The 19,375-nt window shown below is 44.1% G+C and overlaps 1 protein-coding gene across 2 annotated transcripts in view; it reads left to right on the top strand.

Moving 5' to 3' along the window:
* Positions 1–19,375, top strand: part of WDR48 (WD repeat domain 48) — a 34,064-nt gene that overhangs the window by 7,044 nt on the left and 7,645 nt on the right. For both annotated transcript variants that reach the window (XM_083466890.1, XM_083466891.1), the window contains exons 2-14: positions 3,475–3,615; positions 4,940–5,018; positions 5,512–5,594; positions 5,853–5,982; positions 7,306–7,394; positions 9,009–9,110; positions 9,550–9,774; positions 11,778–11,852; positions 12,737–12,839; positions 13,478–13,575; positions 16,281–16,388; positions 18,132–18,228; positions 19,229–19,324. In XM_083466890.1, the coding sequence (XP_083323016.1) occupies positions 3,475–3,615; positions 4,940–5,018; positions 5,512–5,594; positions 5,853–5,982; positions 7,306–7,394; positions 9,009–9,110; positions 9,550–9,774; positions 11,778–11,852; positions 12,737–12,839; positions 13,478–13,575; positions 16,281–16,388; positions 18,132–18,228; positions 19,229–19,324 (1,426 nt within the window). The remainder of the gene's footprint in view (positions 1–3,474; positions 3,616–4,939; positions 5,019–5,511; positions 5,595–5,852; positions 5,983–7,305; positions 7,395–9,008; positions 9,111–9,549; positions 9,775–11,777; positions 11,853–12,736; positions 12,840–13,477; positions 13,576–16,280; positions 16,389–18,131; positions 18,229–19,228; positions 19,325–19,375) is intronic.

The following is a 19,375-nucleotide window of genomic DNA, read 5'->3' as shown; positions in this document are numbered from 1 at the left end:
AAGGATTGCTGGAATGTAATTTTGACCTGACAGAGCCTCCTGATATACTGGGCAAGTCTGAGAAAAGTAAAGGACAGATCGAAGATTTTTTTTTTTAATGGAAGCGAGGAACAGCGGCTGTCCCTGAGCGATATGATCTTTGGAGAGTACAAAACCCACACAGAGCATGTCTGTTTCCAATCTGCTTGTGAAAATTATCAGAGATCGCAAAGAGAGGAATATACGATAACAACAAGAAGATGAAGAAAGTAATAAAGGACTAACTGGATAGAACTGTTTAATTAATGCAGCAATATAAGTGATGTTTGGACTCGTCCGAAGCTTGATGTATGGGTACCCCCAACAAAATTTAAAATTCGGCTGTATAATTTGGAACTAATGTGATTTGGATAATGTGATGTGATTGGCCTGTTAATAAAAATTATTTTTTAAAAACAAACAAACAAAGTGCAAGTAGATAAATAGGTACCGCTCTGGCGGGAAGGTAACCGGCGTTTCCTTGCCCTGCTCTGGTTCTCCAGAAGCGGCTTAGTCATGCTGGCCCCATGACCTGGAAGCTGTACGCCGGCTCCCTTGGCCAATAAAGCGAGATGAGCGCCGCAACCCCAGAGTCGGTCACGACTGGACCTAATGGTCAGGGGTCCCTTTGTCTTTGTGGGTGGTGAAGTGCCCTTTATAATATTGGTATTTTCTGTGTGGCTTCTTAACAACAATGGTTAACTGCAAATCGTGGACTAGGATTAATATCATTTGTTGACTTAAACTGCCTACTGGATAACTGAAAAGGCTTTAGTGGACTGGCCCCAATGTATAGCCCACCTTTCTTCAGTCATGGAACTCAAAGTAGCGTTCATGGGATTCCTACATGGTCTTCCATCCAGGTGTCAATCAGATCCACCCTATCTTTGCTTGGGCAAGGTAGCTGCCTCGTGTGCCTCGTGTGCCTCCAGACCATGCTGTAGGAGGCCTTAGCTAACAATTGGTTGTTAAAACCCAGCCAAATGTCTGTCTTTCTGTGGTTAGACATTTCAATTAACACAGTCTTGATGAATGTGCATAAATGTCTGTTCTTCTTGATCCTTGCATACAGCTCTGGGCAACATTTGGGTAGATGGATTCTAGTAACAGATAATATTCTCGTTGGGGATTGTTCACTTACCTGTCTGAGCCCCAAGCAAAAAATGCTCATGAGCCATACTTCTTGTTGACCTATGCAACATAGAACCTAGATGCAGTTTTCTATTTGAGAATATCACTGTGCTAGTGAGCCCTTCTGTCCCCTGGTTCTCATCCCCCTGTGTGGCTTTGCTTCCATGAAAGTTGAACTGAGAGGCACTCATTAAGATTCTGATGCATAGCATATTTTTTATTGCTTGTTCTCAAAGCTGAAAGGAGTAGAGTTTGCAATTCTTAATCCTGGATAACAATACAGTGGTACCTCGGGTTACAGACGCTTCAGGTTACAGACTCTGCTAACCCAGAAACTTTGCTTCAGGATGAGAACAGAAATTGCGCGGCGGCGGCAGCGGGAGGCCCCATTAGGTAAAGTGGTACCTCAGGTTAAGAACAGTTTCAGGCTGAGAATGGACCTCCAGAACGAATTAAGTTCTTAACCCGAGGTACCACTGTAATCTGTTTTATATACTGGTATGGAATACTTCAGGCATATGAATTGCAAAACTTAGTGTACAACTTTGTGTGAACGACACATTATATGTATCAGTGCCATCTGCTTGCAAAATGCCAAATCATCCTTTGAAATCTAACTCCTGCAGAGGTAAGCTGTTTTTACTGCACGAAAGTCATAAATCATATAGTTTTCCAGAGGGGAAAACACACACACAAGCATCTTTTGATGCTTGAAATCATTCTGTCGGCCTGAAATTAGTGTTCTTGACTCAATTTTGGGGGTTGATTATTCCTAATATTTGTAAGTAGTACATTTAGCATTCAAGTTGTAGACGTGACATGAATGCTTAGTTTCTTGTGGAAAACAATGAGCTAGATTTTGTGAGTGGAATTGTCACAGACTCATAGAATTGCAAAGATGGAAGGGACCCTAAGTGTCATCTAATGCAATGCAGGAATCTCAACTAAAGTATCCATGACAGATGACCATCCAACCTCTGCTTAAATACCTTCAGTGAAGAAGGTTCATTGAAGGATTACAACCTTCCGAGTTGTAATCCTCTATGCTTTAAGTTGGATGTAAGAACTGTTGAACTGGGTGAATCTTCTGAATAAAGGTGCATAAGATTCCACTATCAACCTGCTTTTTATAAGCTGTTCTAAAGGTGTGTCTTAGTCTAATTATCACTGTTGTTGTACGCCAAGGGTGACAATAAGGTAGACCAACATCTACTGGTTTGTCTAACTCTAGCAACAACAGAAAAAAATCTCCCTAAGCCAAAGGTTTTCAACTTTTTTGAGTCCATGTCTCCCTTGACCAACTACATTCTGGCAGCCTCTCACCCTTTTTCAAACACCCTTGCGGCGTTTCTCCTCAGCCTTCTCTCTTTGGGAGTCTTCTGGGCAGCTGCAGCTGCAGCTGCCACCTTTGGTCTCTGAACTGCCTCCCTCTGCCCCAAAGAGAGGTGCTTCCTTACACTGCCATAATGTGTAGGGGGAAGCATCCCCTGACCAGCCCCAGAGGCACCATTCGCCTGAGGAGCTTGTAGCCAGGACTGCTGCAACAAACAGCTCTGCAAGCCTTTGGGAGGCAGAGAGGGCATCAGAGGAGGCAGGAAAGAGGGACAGAGGCCAGTGGTGCCCTTGGCACCCCTGACTATCATCCAAGTGCCATGGCACACTGGTTGAAAACCACTGCTAAGATAGATTGCTGAAAAAGAAAGCTTCACAGGAAACCAGGTGTGGATATTTTTGTGAAAGGATTTGAGAGCTTAGTTCTAGGACTGCTTGCAAATTCCAGGACTCATCGTGGCCCTTAATTCTTTACTTATGTCCACTTGGCTAGGTCACTGTTTTGCAGCTGGATCAAATTAATGGACCTTGGATTCTAATGAAAAGACATGGTAGATCCCACAAGCTTGAAGTCCACCCCCCTTGGTGTATGCAGTTCTCCCACTCTGAAGAGCTGAGCAGTGTGATCATATAGTAGTGGAAAACCAGTCAACATTTGCTAACTCTGTGTAAATATAATGTGTTCGCTGTTGTCAACTGCACATGCATTTTTCTTGCTCCATTATGTCATTTCCATAAATAATAGAAAGATGAGGAATAATCTTTCCTCCCTCTTCCAGCATTATTTAATGGACTTGGGGCAAAGGCGCTCTCTCTGTCTCCCGTTTCTCTAATATCTTAGTTGTTTGTGTACGGTGCATTGGATGTTGATGTGTTCCTGATGATGATTTTTTAAATTAATGGAAAGTTGTGTTGAAAATGAGTGGGCAAAACAAGATACTTCTATCTGAGGCTTCTTAATGATTTAATTGGATTTCTGTCAACACATCTTAGGTCTCCTATGTAATTAGAGATGAGGTGGAGAAGTACAATCGAAATGGGGTGAATGCACTGCAGCTGGACCCAGCGCTAAACAGACTTTTTACAGCAGGCCGAGACTCCATCATCAGGATATGGAGCGTCAACCAGCACAAGGTAAACCAAACACAGAAGCTTTGCTTTAAAAGATGGGCTTAGAATGTTAAATGCAGCCAATCGAGAGTATCTTACACCGTTAAAAGCCACTCAGACACTGCAAATCATTCTTACCACGTACATTTGCATCTTCATTTTTTTTTAGACAAGAAAGCACAGTCACAATAACATTTGCCTAATTTGGTGTAAAACGAAATTCTCTTGTTTGTGCAGTGGTGCCCCGCAAGACGAATGCCTCGCAAGACGGAAAACTCGCTAGACGAAAGAGTTTTCCGTTTTGGAGGTGCTTTGCAAAATGAATCTCCTATGGGCTTGCTTCGCAAGACGACAATGCCTTGCGAGTTCCTGCGGGTTTTTTCCCCTCCCCCCCTTTTTCTAAGCTGCTAAGCCGCTTATCAGCTGATCCGATAAGCCGCTAATAGCGCTAATCCGCTAATCCATCAATGGGCTTGCTTCGCAAGACGAAAAAACCGCTAGATGAAGAGAATCACAGAACGGATTCTTTTCGTCTTGCGAGGCACCACTGTATTTATATACCCCCTTTCAACCAATTTTGGCTCCCAATGTGGCTTGCAACTAAAATTCTCAAAGTACAGGTACATTGACAAGTTTCCACTATTGCTGTCCTATTTCTGAAACTGGTTGAGTGACCCATTGCCTCACTCCTTATTTTCCTGTCATCTGCTGTGGTCTTACCAAGCTCCTGGTACCTGGCTAGTAGTGAGTTAGTCCAGTCCCATCCAGAAAGTGAAGAGACCAGAGGACTTGGGGAGGTGATGCTGGCTAATACTGAAAAGAGCAGTTTCCTTCAAATCCAAAAGGTGTTCTCATTCCCTGGAGTTTTAGCGCATAGCTTTTAAAAATAATTAGAGTGGTTTGTTGAGAGCTAAATTCTGGCTTCTTTCTTGAGCATCCTGAGTGAGATTCACTAACTCAATTATGCTGTTAAAATAATTGCTCTGACCACCCCCACCCTGTCAGAATGATTTTGTTTTTTGTTTAAGAATCTGGGATACAGTAATAACATACAAGCTATTTTTCTATGCCTGAGCAAGAGAAAATGAAATGTTTGAAAGCAAATTTGTCAAATTTGAGTGATTTCTCCCTCCCCTCCCACTTCTGTAACTGAAATCTGGTGGTGATGCTAGATCATTTTTCCCCCCTTAATCTAGTAATCTTGGGATCAAAGTTCATGATTTGATTTAGTGTTTAATTGCTGCTCTTCTTTTGTATTTTAAATTTAAAATAAAAATTGCTCTAAACACAGCAAAAATGGCCCCATGAAACAGGAGCAAGGACTCACAATGGTTTTTTTTTATTCCAGCAAGACCCTTATATAGCATCTATGGAACATCATACAGACTGGGTGAATGATATTGTACTCTGCTGCAATGGCAAAACGTGTAAGTGCCTTTTAAAACACTAGATGATTCTTTTGAGTTCCATGTATATTGGTAAATCCTAATTTATATGGTGTTTTCCAAAGACATGCACTGTCTTAGCAATCTTACAACAACCTTGTGAAGTACCTTAGTAGGTTTATAGTCTCCTGCTTTACAAAAGAACTTGAAGTACTGTAGTTTCCAAAAGCTGCTTATCACAGATATAGCAAAGTAAAACATTAATGATGAAATGGCAGAAATATCATAGGAAATTAATTAAAAATCAGTAGGAAAATGCCTGGCACATGTTTAGCTGGCACCAGGTGTTATGACGGGAGGTGGTCTTGTGGGTCCCATCAGAGGGAGTTCCAGAGCTGTGAATATACCAGCTCTTGTATCATTTCATATGAGCTACTTGCAAGTAAATGGAAATTCTAGTTCTTGAAGGATGGACAGATTCTCTTTGCTACTTCCCACAGAAACATAACCTGTTGTAACTTTTTTTCCTTTGTAGTGATATCTGCTTCATCCGATACTACTGTTAAAGTATGGAATGCACATAAGGGATTTTGCATGTCAACACTAAGGACCCACAAGGTAACAGGAAGCATAGAAATGTCATAAATAATAAGTACTGTATTTCTCCGTGTATAACACTAGGTTTTTCCCTTAATAATGACAAAAATAAGGGGGCATCTTATACACAGATAGTGCCGAGGCCATTTTCTTAAATCTGAGTCCCCCAAAATAGGGGGCGTCTTATAGAGGGGGAAATACGGTAATCACTGCGATTGTCAAATCAGTAGTGCCAGTGTTCTAAAGTGCCTTTTTGTTATATCCATTTACTTATTTTAGGATTATGTGAAAGCCTTGGCGTATGCAAAAGATAAAGAGCTGGTGGCATCTGCTGGGCTGGACAGACAGATATTCCTCTGGGATGTAAATACGCTAACAGCACTGACTGCCTCAAATAACACTGTCACGAGTAAGTACCCAGAGGATTTAAGCTTATGCTGATCTGTGCAAACCATTTTTTTACTGCCATGGGGGGGGGGGGAGGTATTTTGTAACCCCAAACTTTCTGGAGCAATAGTTCACCGCTGAAACAAAATTGATAGAGTAAGCCTTAACAGGCAGTTAGAAATGACTCCAGTCAGCGTTCAAAGGTCAGTTTTTAAACTTAACAATATCAGTTAAGTGATATAAAAGGATATGGTCCGAAGACATGTAAGGCAAAGCTAAGTGGGTCTGGTCAGTACCTAGATGGGTGACTGCTAGGAATGGCATGTATTCCACCCTGGGTCCCATAATGCAAGAAAGATGTGATATAAATAGAAGGAAGTAAATAAAATGCAAGTCAGTGTTTCCATTAATGACAGGGACACTAGCTGGACCCATATATTCCTGGAACCTGGACAGAAGTTGCCTACAATGGTTCTGGCTGTAGAAGCCCATAGTCTTCATGGGCTTCTGTTGGAGTAGATGCCAGGCCACCTGAGAGTGGGTGAGGTGGGGAAGTTTGTAACAATGTCAAATTCACTTGTTTCAGTGTGTCGTAGTGTCTGTCAGCCATTTACTTATACATATGGGAGAAAATCAAGTTCTCTGTTGGGATCTTAGTGTTCCCAATGGGGTAAAGGTACAAACTTGTAGCTCTCAGCTATCTTGCCATGTGTGATGAGAATTGACTTTTTCAAACAGCCCTTAATATACAGTGGTGCCTCGCAAGACGAAAAGAATCCGTTCTGTGATTCTCTTCGTCTAGCAGTTTTTTCGTCTTGCGAAGCAAGCCCATTGACAGATTAGCGGATTAGCGGCTTTTAGCGGCTTTTAGCGGCTTTTAGCGGCTTATCGGTTGATCGGATCAGCTGATAAGCGGCTTAGCGGCTTAGAAAAAGGGGGGAAAGGAAAAAACCCGCAGGAACTCGCAAGACATTGTCGTCTTGCGAAGCAAGCCCATAGGAAATTCGTCTAGCGAAGCACCTCCAAAACGGAAAACTCTTTCGTCTAGCGAGTTTTCCGTCTTGCGAGGCATTCGTCTTGCGGGGCACCACTGTACTTTGCTTCTGCAGTATGGTGAAAACACATTGCAGAGGGTATTGCATTGCTCTAACAGCAGCCCAATAGAGCATTTCAAAGTATAGTGTGACCATTATAAAGAGAGGAAATGATGGGCTGAAAAATGTATTTTGGCAGCAAAATGTAAATTCTTAATGCCAAACACTACTTAAATTGGTTACTCCCAAGTTCTTGCTCTTTCTTGGTCTGAAATATTCATCCAATATGATGTTTGATTTGTTTTCAATAGCTTCTTCCCTCAGTGGGAACAAAGATTCTATCTACAGTCTTGCCATGAATCAGATGGGAACAGTAATTGTATCAGGGTCCACTGAAAAGGTAAGCAAGACACAGACACACTGACTTGGTGAAAAGATTGCACACAACTTCTATATAAATTTCAAATCTTTCAGTGTTCCAGTGTCTGAACAGGAATATCTGTCCTGAACAATTATTTTATTAAACATTCCCATACTCTGGGAAGACTGCACTTGATGTTGTTAGGCAGACATGTTGTCTAATCCAACAGAATACTTATTGGAGCTGGATACAGCCTTATCCCACTAAGCTGCTGGAGAAGTTTATCCCATATGCTGGTGCTTGGTCCTCTTCCTTCTGAAAGTATTCCTCCAATATAATGGGCTGAGGGGAGTTTAGTAGTTACTGTACAATTGTTATCCCTACACATCCACACCCACACGCCTCAAAATATGTCTGTGGATATCTTTGGGAGAAGAAAAGTCTAAGGAGTAAATTCTACTCAAATCCGGAACAGAGTCCCTAAGATGGTGGGACGCACCTTGTACACCTTCTGGCAATTCCTGCAGCCAATCTTGTGCCAAATGCAGTGCTCTGCTTTCCTTTGGACCACATCAGCCAGGCCAAGAGGAGGGTCTTGTCACCTGGGCAGCCCAGGACCTCCATGCACGCTGCCTAGGCTTGCCCCCTGGGAAGGTCACTTCAGTGCTGCTAACGCAGCGGTTTGACTTCATTGCCAGAAGAGCACTTATTGTCTCTCGAAACAGACGGATGCCAGCATTGTACATGTACATGCACATAAACACCCACAGAATAGTAGTCGTTTAGAAACTATTGAGGATGACATCTTGCTGACCCCTGCTGCCTCCAGTTAAGGATAAGAAACCTTTTTCTGCTATAGGATTCCATTCCATTGCAGGAGAGCTTCTGGGGGCCTCATGCCAGTTTTGGGTGAGGCCAAGCTGTGCAGATCACTGGATGTGAAGCTCTTACCTATGGACATTATGCTACATTCCAGGCACACTTGTCAGAAGTTTCTACACCTGCCCACCCATCTCTCCATCTAGGCAAGCAGGAGGCATCATCATAGTTGGTTTTCAAGCAAGGCAAAAGCAATTGAGTAGGGCATGGAGCTGGACCCATGATGGTGTGGCATATTGAGAGCCCCACATTCCGTCCCCAGGCCTGAGGTTCCCCACCTCTGTCACAGTAGGAGGCCATTTAGCAGAACCCAACTATTCTTTCTCTCCCCTACCTCCCAGGCATTGGGAATCATGAGGCTATTATTTCGGGTGGTGGGGAGCCTGCCGTTGTTGTACAGTCATACCTCTTGTTACGTTTCCTTCCGTATACGTTTTTTCAGGTTGCGTCCCACGGCGACCCGGAAGTATCGGAAAGGATTACTTCCGGGTTTCGCCACTCGCGCATGCGCAGATGCGCAAAATGACATCATGCACAGAAGCGGCGAATTGTGACCCGGGTTGCGTTCCTTTCAGGTTTCGAACGGGGCTCCGGAACGGATCCCGTTTGCAACCAGAGGTACCACTGTACTTTCTAAAAGAGTCAAAGAGTCTGGTGCCTGTTCAAGAAACCTAAATTGAATCGGCTTTAGTTTGAAGGCCCTTTAAAAATTAAGAAATGAGTTTGGATCACAATACCATTGTAATATATCAGAGGTTTTTCCCCCCTCAACAGGTATTAAGGGTCTGGGATCCAAGAACCTGTGCAAAGCTTATGAAACTCAAGGGGCACACAGACAATGTTAAAGCTTTGCTATTGAACAGAGATGGCACACAGGTATGCATTTGATATCATATTACTATGAAGGCTACTAGCTGTACGGGGAAGATTTCTCTCTGTGCTGCAATAATATCCTCTCAGCCCTTTGCATTGCTTATTCCGCAAGATCGGCTTGTGAGTTCTTAATAAGAAATGTGTTGAAACAAACACAATGCATTTTTGTTTCATGTTTGAGCAAATAACAACTGTAATTAAATACTTTGCTAGAACCAACAAGCTAAAATGGGGGGGGGGTTAAAAAAAAGAATTGTTTGGCATGGATAAGTTTTTTGTGTGCGTTATTTCTGTTGTAGAATGAAACTGTAACATTCTATAGGGAAAACAGATTGAACGGAAGGAAAACTGGACTTGCATGTTGACTTTAGAGAGCTAAACATTTACTCACTGTTTATTGGATATGTAATTGTTTTAAATTGAACAACCATTCTTGTTACAGTGTCTTTCTGGCAGCTCTGATGGGACTATCAGACTCTGGTCCCTTGGTCAGCAGAGATGTATAGCTACATACAGAGTCCATGATGAGGGTGTATGGGCACTTCAAGTCAATGAAGCCTTCACTCACGTATATTCAGGTGGAAGAGACAGAAAGATATACTGTACAGATCTACGAAATCCTGATATTCGGGTGCTCATTTGTGAAGAAAAGGCACCTGTCCTTAAGGTAATATACATAACCATTCCCCCCCCCCCCATCTACATCTTGGTAAAACTTACTATCAGTAGAGCTGCAACCTCCTTTTCCCCCATCAGATATAGCTTGACTGTTCTGGGTGGCAGTTGTAGAAATGCATAATACAACTTGGGACATCATTTGTGGAGAGGGCGTAGTTATTATTATTTATTCAGTTTGTATACCGCCCTTCATCCATAGGTCTCAAGGCAGTCCACAGCATAAAAAAACAAAATAAATAATAAAAATAAGAACAATGAAACAGTAACCCCTCTCTTCCACCTCCCACAAACGCTTTAAAAAGGGTTGAGGATGTTAATCAGCCAAAGGCCTGGTTAAACGGGAATGTTTTCGCCCGCCACCTAAAGGTGTATAATGAATATGCCAGCCAAACTTCCCTGGAGAGAGTATTCCACAAATGGGGATCTTCCTCACTGTTGGCATCTGTAAGAAGATGAGACATAAATACTGGGCATTTTTTAACATAAATATGGTGGATTTTTTTTAATGACAAATGTTGTTTTATTTACCGTATTTTTCGCCCTATAAGACGCTCTTTTTCCCCTCCAAAAATGAAGGGGAAATGTGTGTGCGTCTTACGGGGCAAATGCAGGCTCCTTGGCTTCAGCGATAGCAACGCGAAGCCTCCGAAGCCTGCGCTCCGGAGGCTTTGCGCTGCTTACACTGAAGCCAGGAGAGTCTGCTCTTTGAGGCTGGCGGTGGGGAAAGCAGTGCTTCCCCCATGGCCAGCCCCAGAGGATGGGGGGCAGTGGGAAGGCGCGCGATGCCTTCCCGCTACTCTCCGACCCGGGTTGGAGGCTGGCGGGGGGGGGGGGGGAAGCAGTGCTTCCCCCATCGCCAGCCCCAGAGGATGGGGGGCAGCGCGAAGGCGTCGCACGCCTTCCCGCTACTCTCCAACCCTCCTGTGGGCTTTTGCGGGAGATGGGGGGAAACCCCCACCTCCCACAAAAGCAGGCAAAAGCCGCACGCTCTTTAAAGGGGCTCCGCGGCTTCTGCTGGCTTTTCTAGGAGGTGGGGGAATTCCCCCACCTCGTAGAAAAGCCCGCAGGAGCCGCGCACCCTTTGAAGAGCGTGCCGCTCTTGGGGGCTTTTCCCCGAGGAGGGAGAAGGGACTGACTGGCCATTTCAGTCCCTTTTCCCTCCTGGTCGAAAAGCCTGTAGGAGTCGCGCGCGGCTCCTGTGGGCTTTTGCGGGAGGTGGGGGAATTCCGCCACCTCCCGCAAAAGCAGGGAGAAGGTCTTGGAGTAGCGCACAGGCTGCACGCAGCCTGTCTGCTGCTCCCAGAGCTGCGGGGGGAAATCATATTTTTTTCCTTGATTTCCTCCCCCCCCCCCCTGAAAACTAGGTGCGTCCTATGGGGCGGTGCGTCCAATAGGGCGAAAAATACAGTATATAGCTTTTTGGCTTAAATGTAGACTATTATTTTTCTAAATTTGGATATGTTAACTTCTGTAACTTAATAACAAGGCCAGCCTTTGGACGTGTTCCACAATACTTCAACCACTTACCATCCATAGAGTATTGACTGTGTACAACCAAACTAGAAATTCAGGGTTGCTGAAATCTGCTCAGTCTTCAGAAAACACATCTAGAAAGTAAAGCTTTATTAAAAAATACCATGCCGCCCTCTGAGATGGAGCCTTTATCTCTGTGAGTTGTGTGTTGTGATAGATCTCATCTGTAAATTCAGTTTTTAAATACATCTGTACACTATGTGTATAGAAACCTGACACCTGAATTTCAAAATTTGTCAATTGTACTGGAACTGTTGATTTTTTTATTTTATTTTAACCTGAAGCCTAGTTTTGCCCTGGGTTCTGTTCCTTCTTACTCCTAGTGAAACATGTGGCCCCTTTCAGCACTAAAATTCTATGATTCTATGTTCCACTTGGTATAAAGGAGCATACTGTATATTGTATGGGTGTGCACCAGTAGAAAGATGATGTAACACTTCTCATTTCTTGATTGTTCAGATGGAGCTAGATCGATCAGCTGACCCTCCTCCAGCACTCTGGGTTGCAACAACAAAATCATCTGTGAATAAGTGGGTAAGAAATGAATTAAACCTGTGTAAATTTACATATGCCCAGTTGTGCATAGTTGATCCTTCCTTGATAATCTTGGGAAGCTCACTTGAGCAAAGTTGTAGAATCCCTCATCTATAAATGGAACTCTCTCCATTCTACCAAAATATACATGCATCCATCACTGGGCAATATCCAGTGTTGGTCAAACTCACAAGTAGACCCATTTGTGGCCTACTCTGAGGCTGACTAACATTAGATATCACCTACTGACTCATCTAGGATGGCGGGTGGCGCTGTGGGTTAAACCACAGAGCCTGGGACTTGCCGATCAGAAGGTCGGCGGTTCGAATCCCCGCGACGGGGTGAGCTCCCGTTGCTCGGTCCCTGCTCCTGCCAACCTAGCAGTTTGAAAGCACGTCCGGCGGGAAGGTAAACGGCGTTTCCGTGCGCTGCTCTGCTTCGCCAGAAGCGGCTTAGTCATGCTGGCCACCTGACCCAGAAGCTGTACGCCGACTCCCTCGGCCAGTAAAGCGAGGTGAGCACTGCAACCCCAGAGTCGGTCACGACTGGACCTAATGGTCGGGGGTCCCTTTACCCTTTACCTTTACTGACTCATCTGCTTTGCGCACTTTGCATAGAAGAGTGTGGCATGAGTGAAGCTTGCTGCTTCTGCCTTCTGGACCAGTTTTGCACCTTGATTCATCCGGTCCTCTACTTGTGGCCCTGTGTTGTCCGAATATTTGTAGTTTTTTTTCACAAGGGCCATCATGGAAATTGGACAAGTAGTTTCCCTAAGGTGGAGAAAGATACTTTGAAGAAGGGGGCATAGGCCATGTTGTGTAGTGGAATCTAATTATGATCCTTTTACTTCTTCTCCCCTTGCATTCATTTCATTTATTTTTTAGACTTTGAAAGGAATTCACAACTTTAGAGCTTCCGGGGACTATGACAACGACTGTACCAACCCAATCACACCCCTTTGTACACAGCCTGACCAAGTTATTAAAGGTGCGGTTAACACTGGGGGAATTACTTAAAAGTAGTGCTTTGGGGCTGGCAGAGGCAGCAGGGGGCGGAGAAATAAACAGTACTTGATCCAGATTTAATCTTTCTGCAAAATCTTGTGTAAATGATCAATCTGTTCCTTTGAGCATCAGGGCTTTTGTCATCTACATTGGTTGGGACTAAGCAAAGGGGGCTAGAGAGTCCTGCAAAGTACAGAAGTGCGGCTCTTCGACATTTGGGTCCTTTCAGGCAGAAACTATCACCATGACTAATGAGAACCTTGTTTTGTTCTGTGTTTTGTTTTGTGTGTCTCCCTACCACCACCACCACTTTAAAGTAAAAACTTGCCAATTCAGGAATCCAGGCCTAGGCACCTGGTACTGCACCCAGACTCCATATAAAATTCTGCATGGCGCTTCCAGAGATGCAGAATATTAATTATTCCTGTTCCATCTGAGTAATGAAAAATTAAAAACTGCCATGTCAAAATGGCACCTTCTTTTTTTTCTTTCGACTGATCCTTTCCCACACAGGCTTTCTGTGTGTCTTTCTGTGTTACACACTTTTACAGGCTGAGAGATCTGCATGGATGGTCTAATTTACTTGGGTTCCCCCTCCCTTTCTTTTTTCTTTTTCCCTAGGGGGTGCTAGTATTATTCAGTGCCACATTCTCAATGACAAAAGACACATATTAACCAAAGACACAAACAACAACGTGGCGTACTGGGACGTGTTGAAGGTAGGTGCCTGGTCAAATATGTGTGATTAGGTTGTCTTAACTGCTTCTTCATGTGCAGTGGATTCATGTTTACCGTGTAGCTTTGGTTGGTCGATCCCCTTTAGGATGCTGCTTTGGAAGAACAAAAAGGCCGTTTGGGGTGGGAACATCTTTTACAGCTGGTTTTGGGCCATTTTTTTTATAGTTCATGCTTCTTCATAGCTCTCCATTAGCTTTTGTAAAAAGAGAAGTACTTCCTGATTAAATCAATAAACTCATTAATCCCTTGCTTAAAAACAGAAGCTCTAAATTATCTTAGAGCACATTTCTTCCTTTCTCCTTCAAAAAACCACTGTTCCAACCTATCAGGCAGTAAATTACTGCTGAGCAAGTTCCTGGAGAAAGGTCAGTAGCGATGCCTCTTATAGCAGTAATTTACAGTAACTGCTAGAGTGTTTTAAGAGAGCTAGTTTTCCTTGCTTTTTCTTGAAGCCCCATTGGGTGTGTATTTTAAAGAAATTGGAAATGTGTGGCTGTATCAATCTGTATCACTCAACTGACAGCAAGGCGGCTCCATCAGGGGAACTTGGGTGGAGGAAAGGAATTTTGTTTTTGTTGTTTTTTAATCATAATTTTTATTAACAGGCCAATCAAATCACATTACTTCCAAATCACATTAGTTCCAAATTATACAGCCAAATTTTTTAATTTTGTTGGGGGTACCCATATTTCAAGCTCGAAACGGGGGTCCAAGCATCACTTATGTTGCTGCTTTAATTAAACAGTTCTATCCAGTTCTGTCCAGATAGTCTCTTTATTACTTTCTTCATCTTCTTGTTGTTATCATATAATCATTTCTTTGCGATCTCTGATAATCTTCACAAGCGGTTGGAGACAAATATCCTTTGTGTGGGTTTTACACTCTCCAAGAATCATATCACTTAGGAACAGACACCATTCCACTCTTCCGTAATAAATTTATCCTCGGTCTGTCCTTTAATTCTCCAGGCTTGCCAGTATATCAAAATATCAGGAGGGCTCTGCCAGGTTAGATCACATTCCAGTCATGATTCACATTCCAGTGATCCTGGTCCTCCCCCCCCCCCCGTCTTTCTTAGACAAGCCTGTCTTAGCGAGACGCCATTTAAAACTGCGTCTTAGAATTTTCCTCCGTTCTCCTTTGTTTACCAATTATCTCTTTGATCTATAATTCAGTCCACACAGTTCCTGCTTGTGATTAATATAAAATGCCACAAACTTCTTTCTGGGGTGGAGGGTTATTAATACTCACATAAGGCAAAGAAAAGAAAAGTTTTTTTCCTCCACCCCCCTTCTGTTTCACTCCGAAACATACCAGTCTCTTGATGGTGGTTCATCACTTGATTTATTTATCCCATCCATCGCTCCAGTCACAGAGATCCATTAATCAGCAGTCTTATCTCCCGAATTTTGCTTGATGTACCGTATTTTTCGCCCTATAGGACGCACTGGCCCATAGGACGCACCTAGATTTTTTTGGGGGGGGGATAAACTGAAAAAAAATTACTTTCCCCCCCCAAGCGCGGGGCTGGAGCGGGGGAAGCCCGAGCTTCCCCCAACCCCAGCCCCCAGAACGCGCAGCTTGGGCATCGCTCTGGAAGCTTGGGGGCTGAGGGAGGGGGAAGCCCGAGCTTCCCCAGCCCCCAGAACGTGACCCAGAGCGACGCCAAAGCTGCGTGCAGCTTCGGCGTCGCTCTGGGAGCTTGCGGGGCTGGGGGAGGGGGAAGCCCTCCGCCAGCCCCCAAACCAGGTCGGGAGACAGCAGGATGGCGCGCTGTGCCTCCCCGCTGTCCCCCAAGTTTGCGGGGCTGGCGACGGGGAGGAGCAGGCTTCTCCCCCCCGCCAGCCTTCTAACCAAGTCGGGGGACAGTGGGAAAGGCGTACCGCCCCTCTCCCGCTGTCCCCCAAGTTTGCGGGGCTGGCGACCGGGAGGAGCAGGCTTCTCCCCCCCCCCCCCCGCCAGCCTTCTAACCAAGTCGGGGGACAGCGGGATAGTGGCGTTCCGCCTCCCCGCTGTCCCCCGAGCTTGTGGGGCTGGCGGTGGGGCTCTCCAGGCTTCACGAAAGCCTGCATTCACCCCATAGGACGCACACACATTTCCCCTTCATTTTTGGAGAGGAAAAAGTGTGTCCTATAGGGCGAAAAATACGGTATGTGCTTTAGCTTCTTTCCAATCATATGTTTCCAATTATATTTCCGAGCTAAAGCAAACCCGGGCGCTGATTGGAGACGGCGTCAGGAAGAGCCGACTTCACCGAGGGCTGTGCCAAGGGACCGGGGGAATTTTGATCCATTGCTCTCCTTCCCAAAAAAAAAGCTCAACAAATTTGGTCAATCCAATGGGTAGATCACTGCCGGTTTATTTATGTGGGAGTAGATCACAGTCTCTTGGAAGTAGGGCATGTACCTGCTCTAAAACTATTTTGGAGGATTGCGGACCCGACTTCAAAAGGTTTATGGACTCAGAGGGCTGCAAGGAAGTGGAAGAAATGTTGAAAGCTGCTTTCCTCCCCATTCCTCTAATGGAGCTCTTTGCTATTGGTCTGAGTGGCGAAATTGGATGCAACTCATAATAAACATGAGAGCTCATTCAAAACAAACTCTTTGCCAGGGAGTGCAAGTTTGTTGATGATATGTGGTACATCTTTGCTGCATAACCTTTTCTGTTGTTGTTGTCTTACATACAGGCATGTAAAGTAGAAGACCTTGGGAAAGTGGACTTTGAAGAAGAAATTAAGAAAAGGTTTAAAATGGTTTACGTGCCAAATTGGTTTTCAGTAGACTTAAAAACTGGGGTAAGGCACTCTTTAATTAATTTCAGTGTTGTTGAGGTGATTTATATATCATCCTTCGTTGGGAGCTCACGGCCATATATACAATATATAGACAGCCACAATGTAATTTTTAGAACAGCCCTGTGTGGTGCATTGGGCTGAGACATTGTGGTTAGGAGACTGTGGGCCTAATTAGGCTCGGCAAGGGTCTTACGCACCTTTTAAAAAGGACTCCTACTGGATAAGGTCAAAGGCCCATGTAGTTTAGCATACTGTTCTCACATTCACCACTCGGGTGCTCCTGGGAACCCTGCAAGCAAGACATGAGCACATCAGCTTTCTCTCCTCTTGTGATACCCAGCATTTGCTATACCGAGACACGCTGCTGAGAGTGGAGGTGGAATATAGCCATCATGGCTAGTAGTCAGTGATAGCCTTGTGCTCCATGAATATTTTAAAGCCACCCAAGTCAATGGCGTAGGCTACATCCTGGAGGAGCGAATTTCATAGTTGAACTGTATGCTTTGTGAAGGAAGTACAGTCGTACCTTGGAAGTCGAAGGGAATCCGTTCCAGAAATCTGTTCGACTTCCAAAAGGTTTGGAAACCAAAGTGCGAAGCTCCTGCAGCCAGTCGGAAGCTGCGGAAGCCCCGTTGGATGTTCAGCTTCCAAATATAGATCGCAAACCGGAACAATCACTTCCAGGGTTTGCAGCGTTCGGGAGCCAAAACATTCGAGAACTAAGCTGTTTGAAAACCAAGGTACGACTGTACTGTCTTCTGTCTGTCCTGAATCTTGCAGCATTCAGCTTAGTTGGATGTTCCCAAGTTCTAGAGAGAGGGAGAAAAACTTCTCCCAATCCACACTATACATAATGTTACACATCTCTTATCATGTGCTCCTGGGCTCTCCGTTTTTTCAAAACAGTTACTTCAATTTTAAATATATGAAATTGGATTATGCATATTGTATACATGTGTTTCCTCCAAGAGGAAGGGACAAAATGTCTAGGTGCACACACAAAAAAGTGTGTGTGTTTAAATGAAGCAGAGGTTGAAGTTGTGTGCAGATACCAGTTTGCAATCTGATGTTCAAGACAGTCCTTGAGGAAGAGCGGTGGTTTGGCCTTTGGTTTGAGATGGTAGTTCTCTTGAATGTAACTAAATATAGTCAAGTACCTCTTTGGAGTCTGCATTGTTAGTTCCAAAAGGTGTGCCAAATTCCTTACACAAGCATTTTTTAATCTCAAAACTTATCAAATCACCTGTCAATCACTATGATAGCATTTTTCATTCGGGTTTAAACTGGGCTACAGAGGAAGATCCTTGCCAAAAGCAAGGCTTGACATCACTTCCCATCATCTTCCCTCTCGTTTCTGGCAGGGATCGGATGACCAATCCCCATGGGATTGATAATGTCCTTGTTTTTTATTTTCAGCAGCATTAGAGTTTGAAACCATTTCTTTTGTTGTTCGCAGTTGAAAATGAGGCACACATTTGTTTGAGAATTTGTATTTAGCATGTTGATGAATACTAATTACTGTGGAAATGTAGTGAACAACTGTTCAAAGATCTTGCTGTATGGCCTTGTAAAACTAATACACAGATACTAATGTAATGATGAGATGACAGATGTTGTCATCTGCATGTAATCCTTGTATAATCAAAGTGTGCTTGTCAAAGTTTTCTGTAGGTTTGAATGTGTAGGTTTTGTTCTTAATACAGTATTCATACCGCATTCCTCCCAACGGTCTTGTTTTGACAGATGTTGACAATTACTTTAGATGAGAGTGACTGCTTTGCAGCTTGGGTCTCAGCAAAAGATGCTGGGTTTAGCAGTCCAGATGGCTCTGATCCAAAATGTGAGTGTGCGTTGACATTATTTCATTAAACAACAAAACTCCTTGTACCTTACCATGTTTCTGAAAAGTGTATATAAACCTATTTGGCGATCTCCCTATGCCCCGTCAAATGCGCGAGAGATTTTTCCTTTTTCTTTTTAATTCAGACTTCCTGCTGTGGCAGTTTGTGTTGGCTTGGTTTTCTTTGGAAACTTAACCCTTTGCGAGGCTCAAATTGCCTAGCCTGTCTTGGTCCACAGTTCTGCGCTACTTGTAGCAGTGTAATCTGTGAGACTGTCACCAGCTCATCCTCTGCATGGACTGGAAATTTGGGGTGATATTCAATGAACCCATTCCATAAGCTCAGGGATTTACACGTCACCCCCTCTTCCCCCCGTGTGTGTCCAGTGCTCTCCCCAAATCTGCTCCAGACGGTTGGGGGAACCCCCTGAACAGATTTAGTGGGGAGGAGGGAGGAGGAGATCTGTTGCACAAGCATATATCCTTCTGCTGGTGGAGTGAGTTAATTAGCACTTCATTGAATGCAAGCCATTACCCTGATCTTGCAGGCAAACCAAATCTTGCAGCATCAGTACTTCAGTTTTCAACAAGTGCCCTTCAGTGAAGGCTCCTTTTGAGCTTTCAGTTAGAAAGGATGAACTAAGGTCCAGATCTAAAGAGCTACCTCAGTGCATACAAGGACCTGAGCCCGTCCTGTGGGTTTGCCTCTTTGAATAGCAAAGTCCCGTGCTATATCATAAACCTGCTTTTGAAAGTTCCCTCGGTTTCCAAAGAGGTTTACGTTGGGAGGGGCTGTTTTTCTGTCCAGAAAAACAAGGCCAAAACAGCCCCCGTGGGGATGTGGAACCAGCTGCATGGTTCTTTGGATGGCAGCCTTAAAAATGTCTGCAACTAATACTAATAACATGCTAGTTTTTTTAATTAAAAAATTCATTTCTAACTTTTATAAATACCGGCGACAAATTCTTGTTTTCTTTCCCTTCTGTGTTACCAAATGCAGTGAACCTGGGAGGGCTCTTACTGCAAGCTCTCTTGGAGTACTGGCCTAGAACCCACATCAATCCTATGGATGAAGAAGAAAATGAGATGAACCACGGTGAGTGATTCTTTGTGCTGCGTGGAAAGGTTAGACTTTCCTTTCTCTTAG

This window comes from Podarcis liolepis (assembly GCF_965112155.1).
Source record: "Podarcis liolepis genome assembly, chromosome: 12".
In the NCBI taxonomy this organism is placed as follows: domain Eukaryota; kingdom Metazoa; phylum Chordata; class Lepidosauria; order Squamata; family Lacertidae; genus Podarcis; species Podarcis liolepis.
The sequence above is the reverse complement of the archived record's forward strand: the minus strand, read 5'-3'. Positions and strand labels throughout refer to the sequence as shown.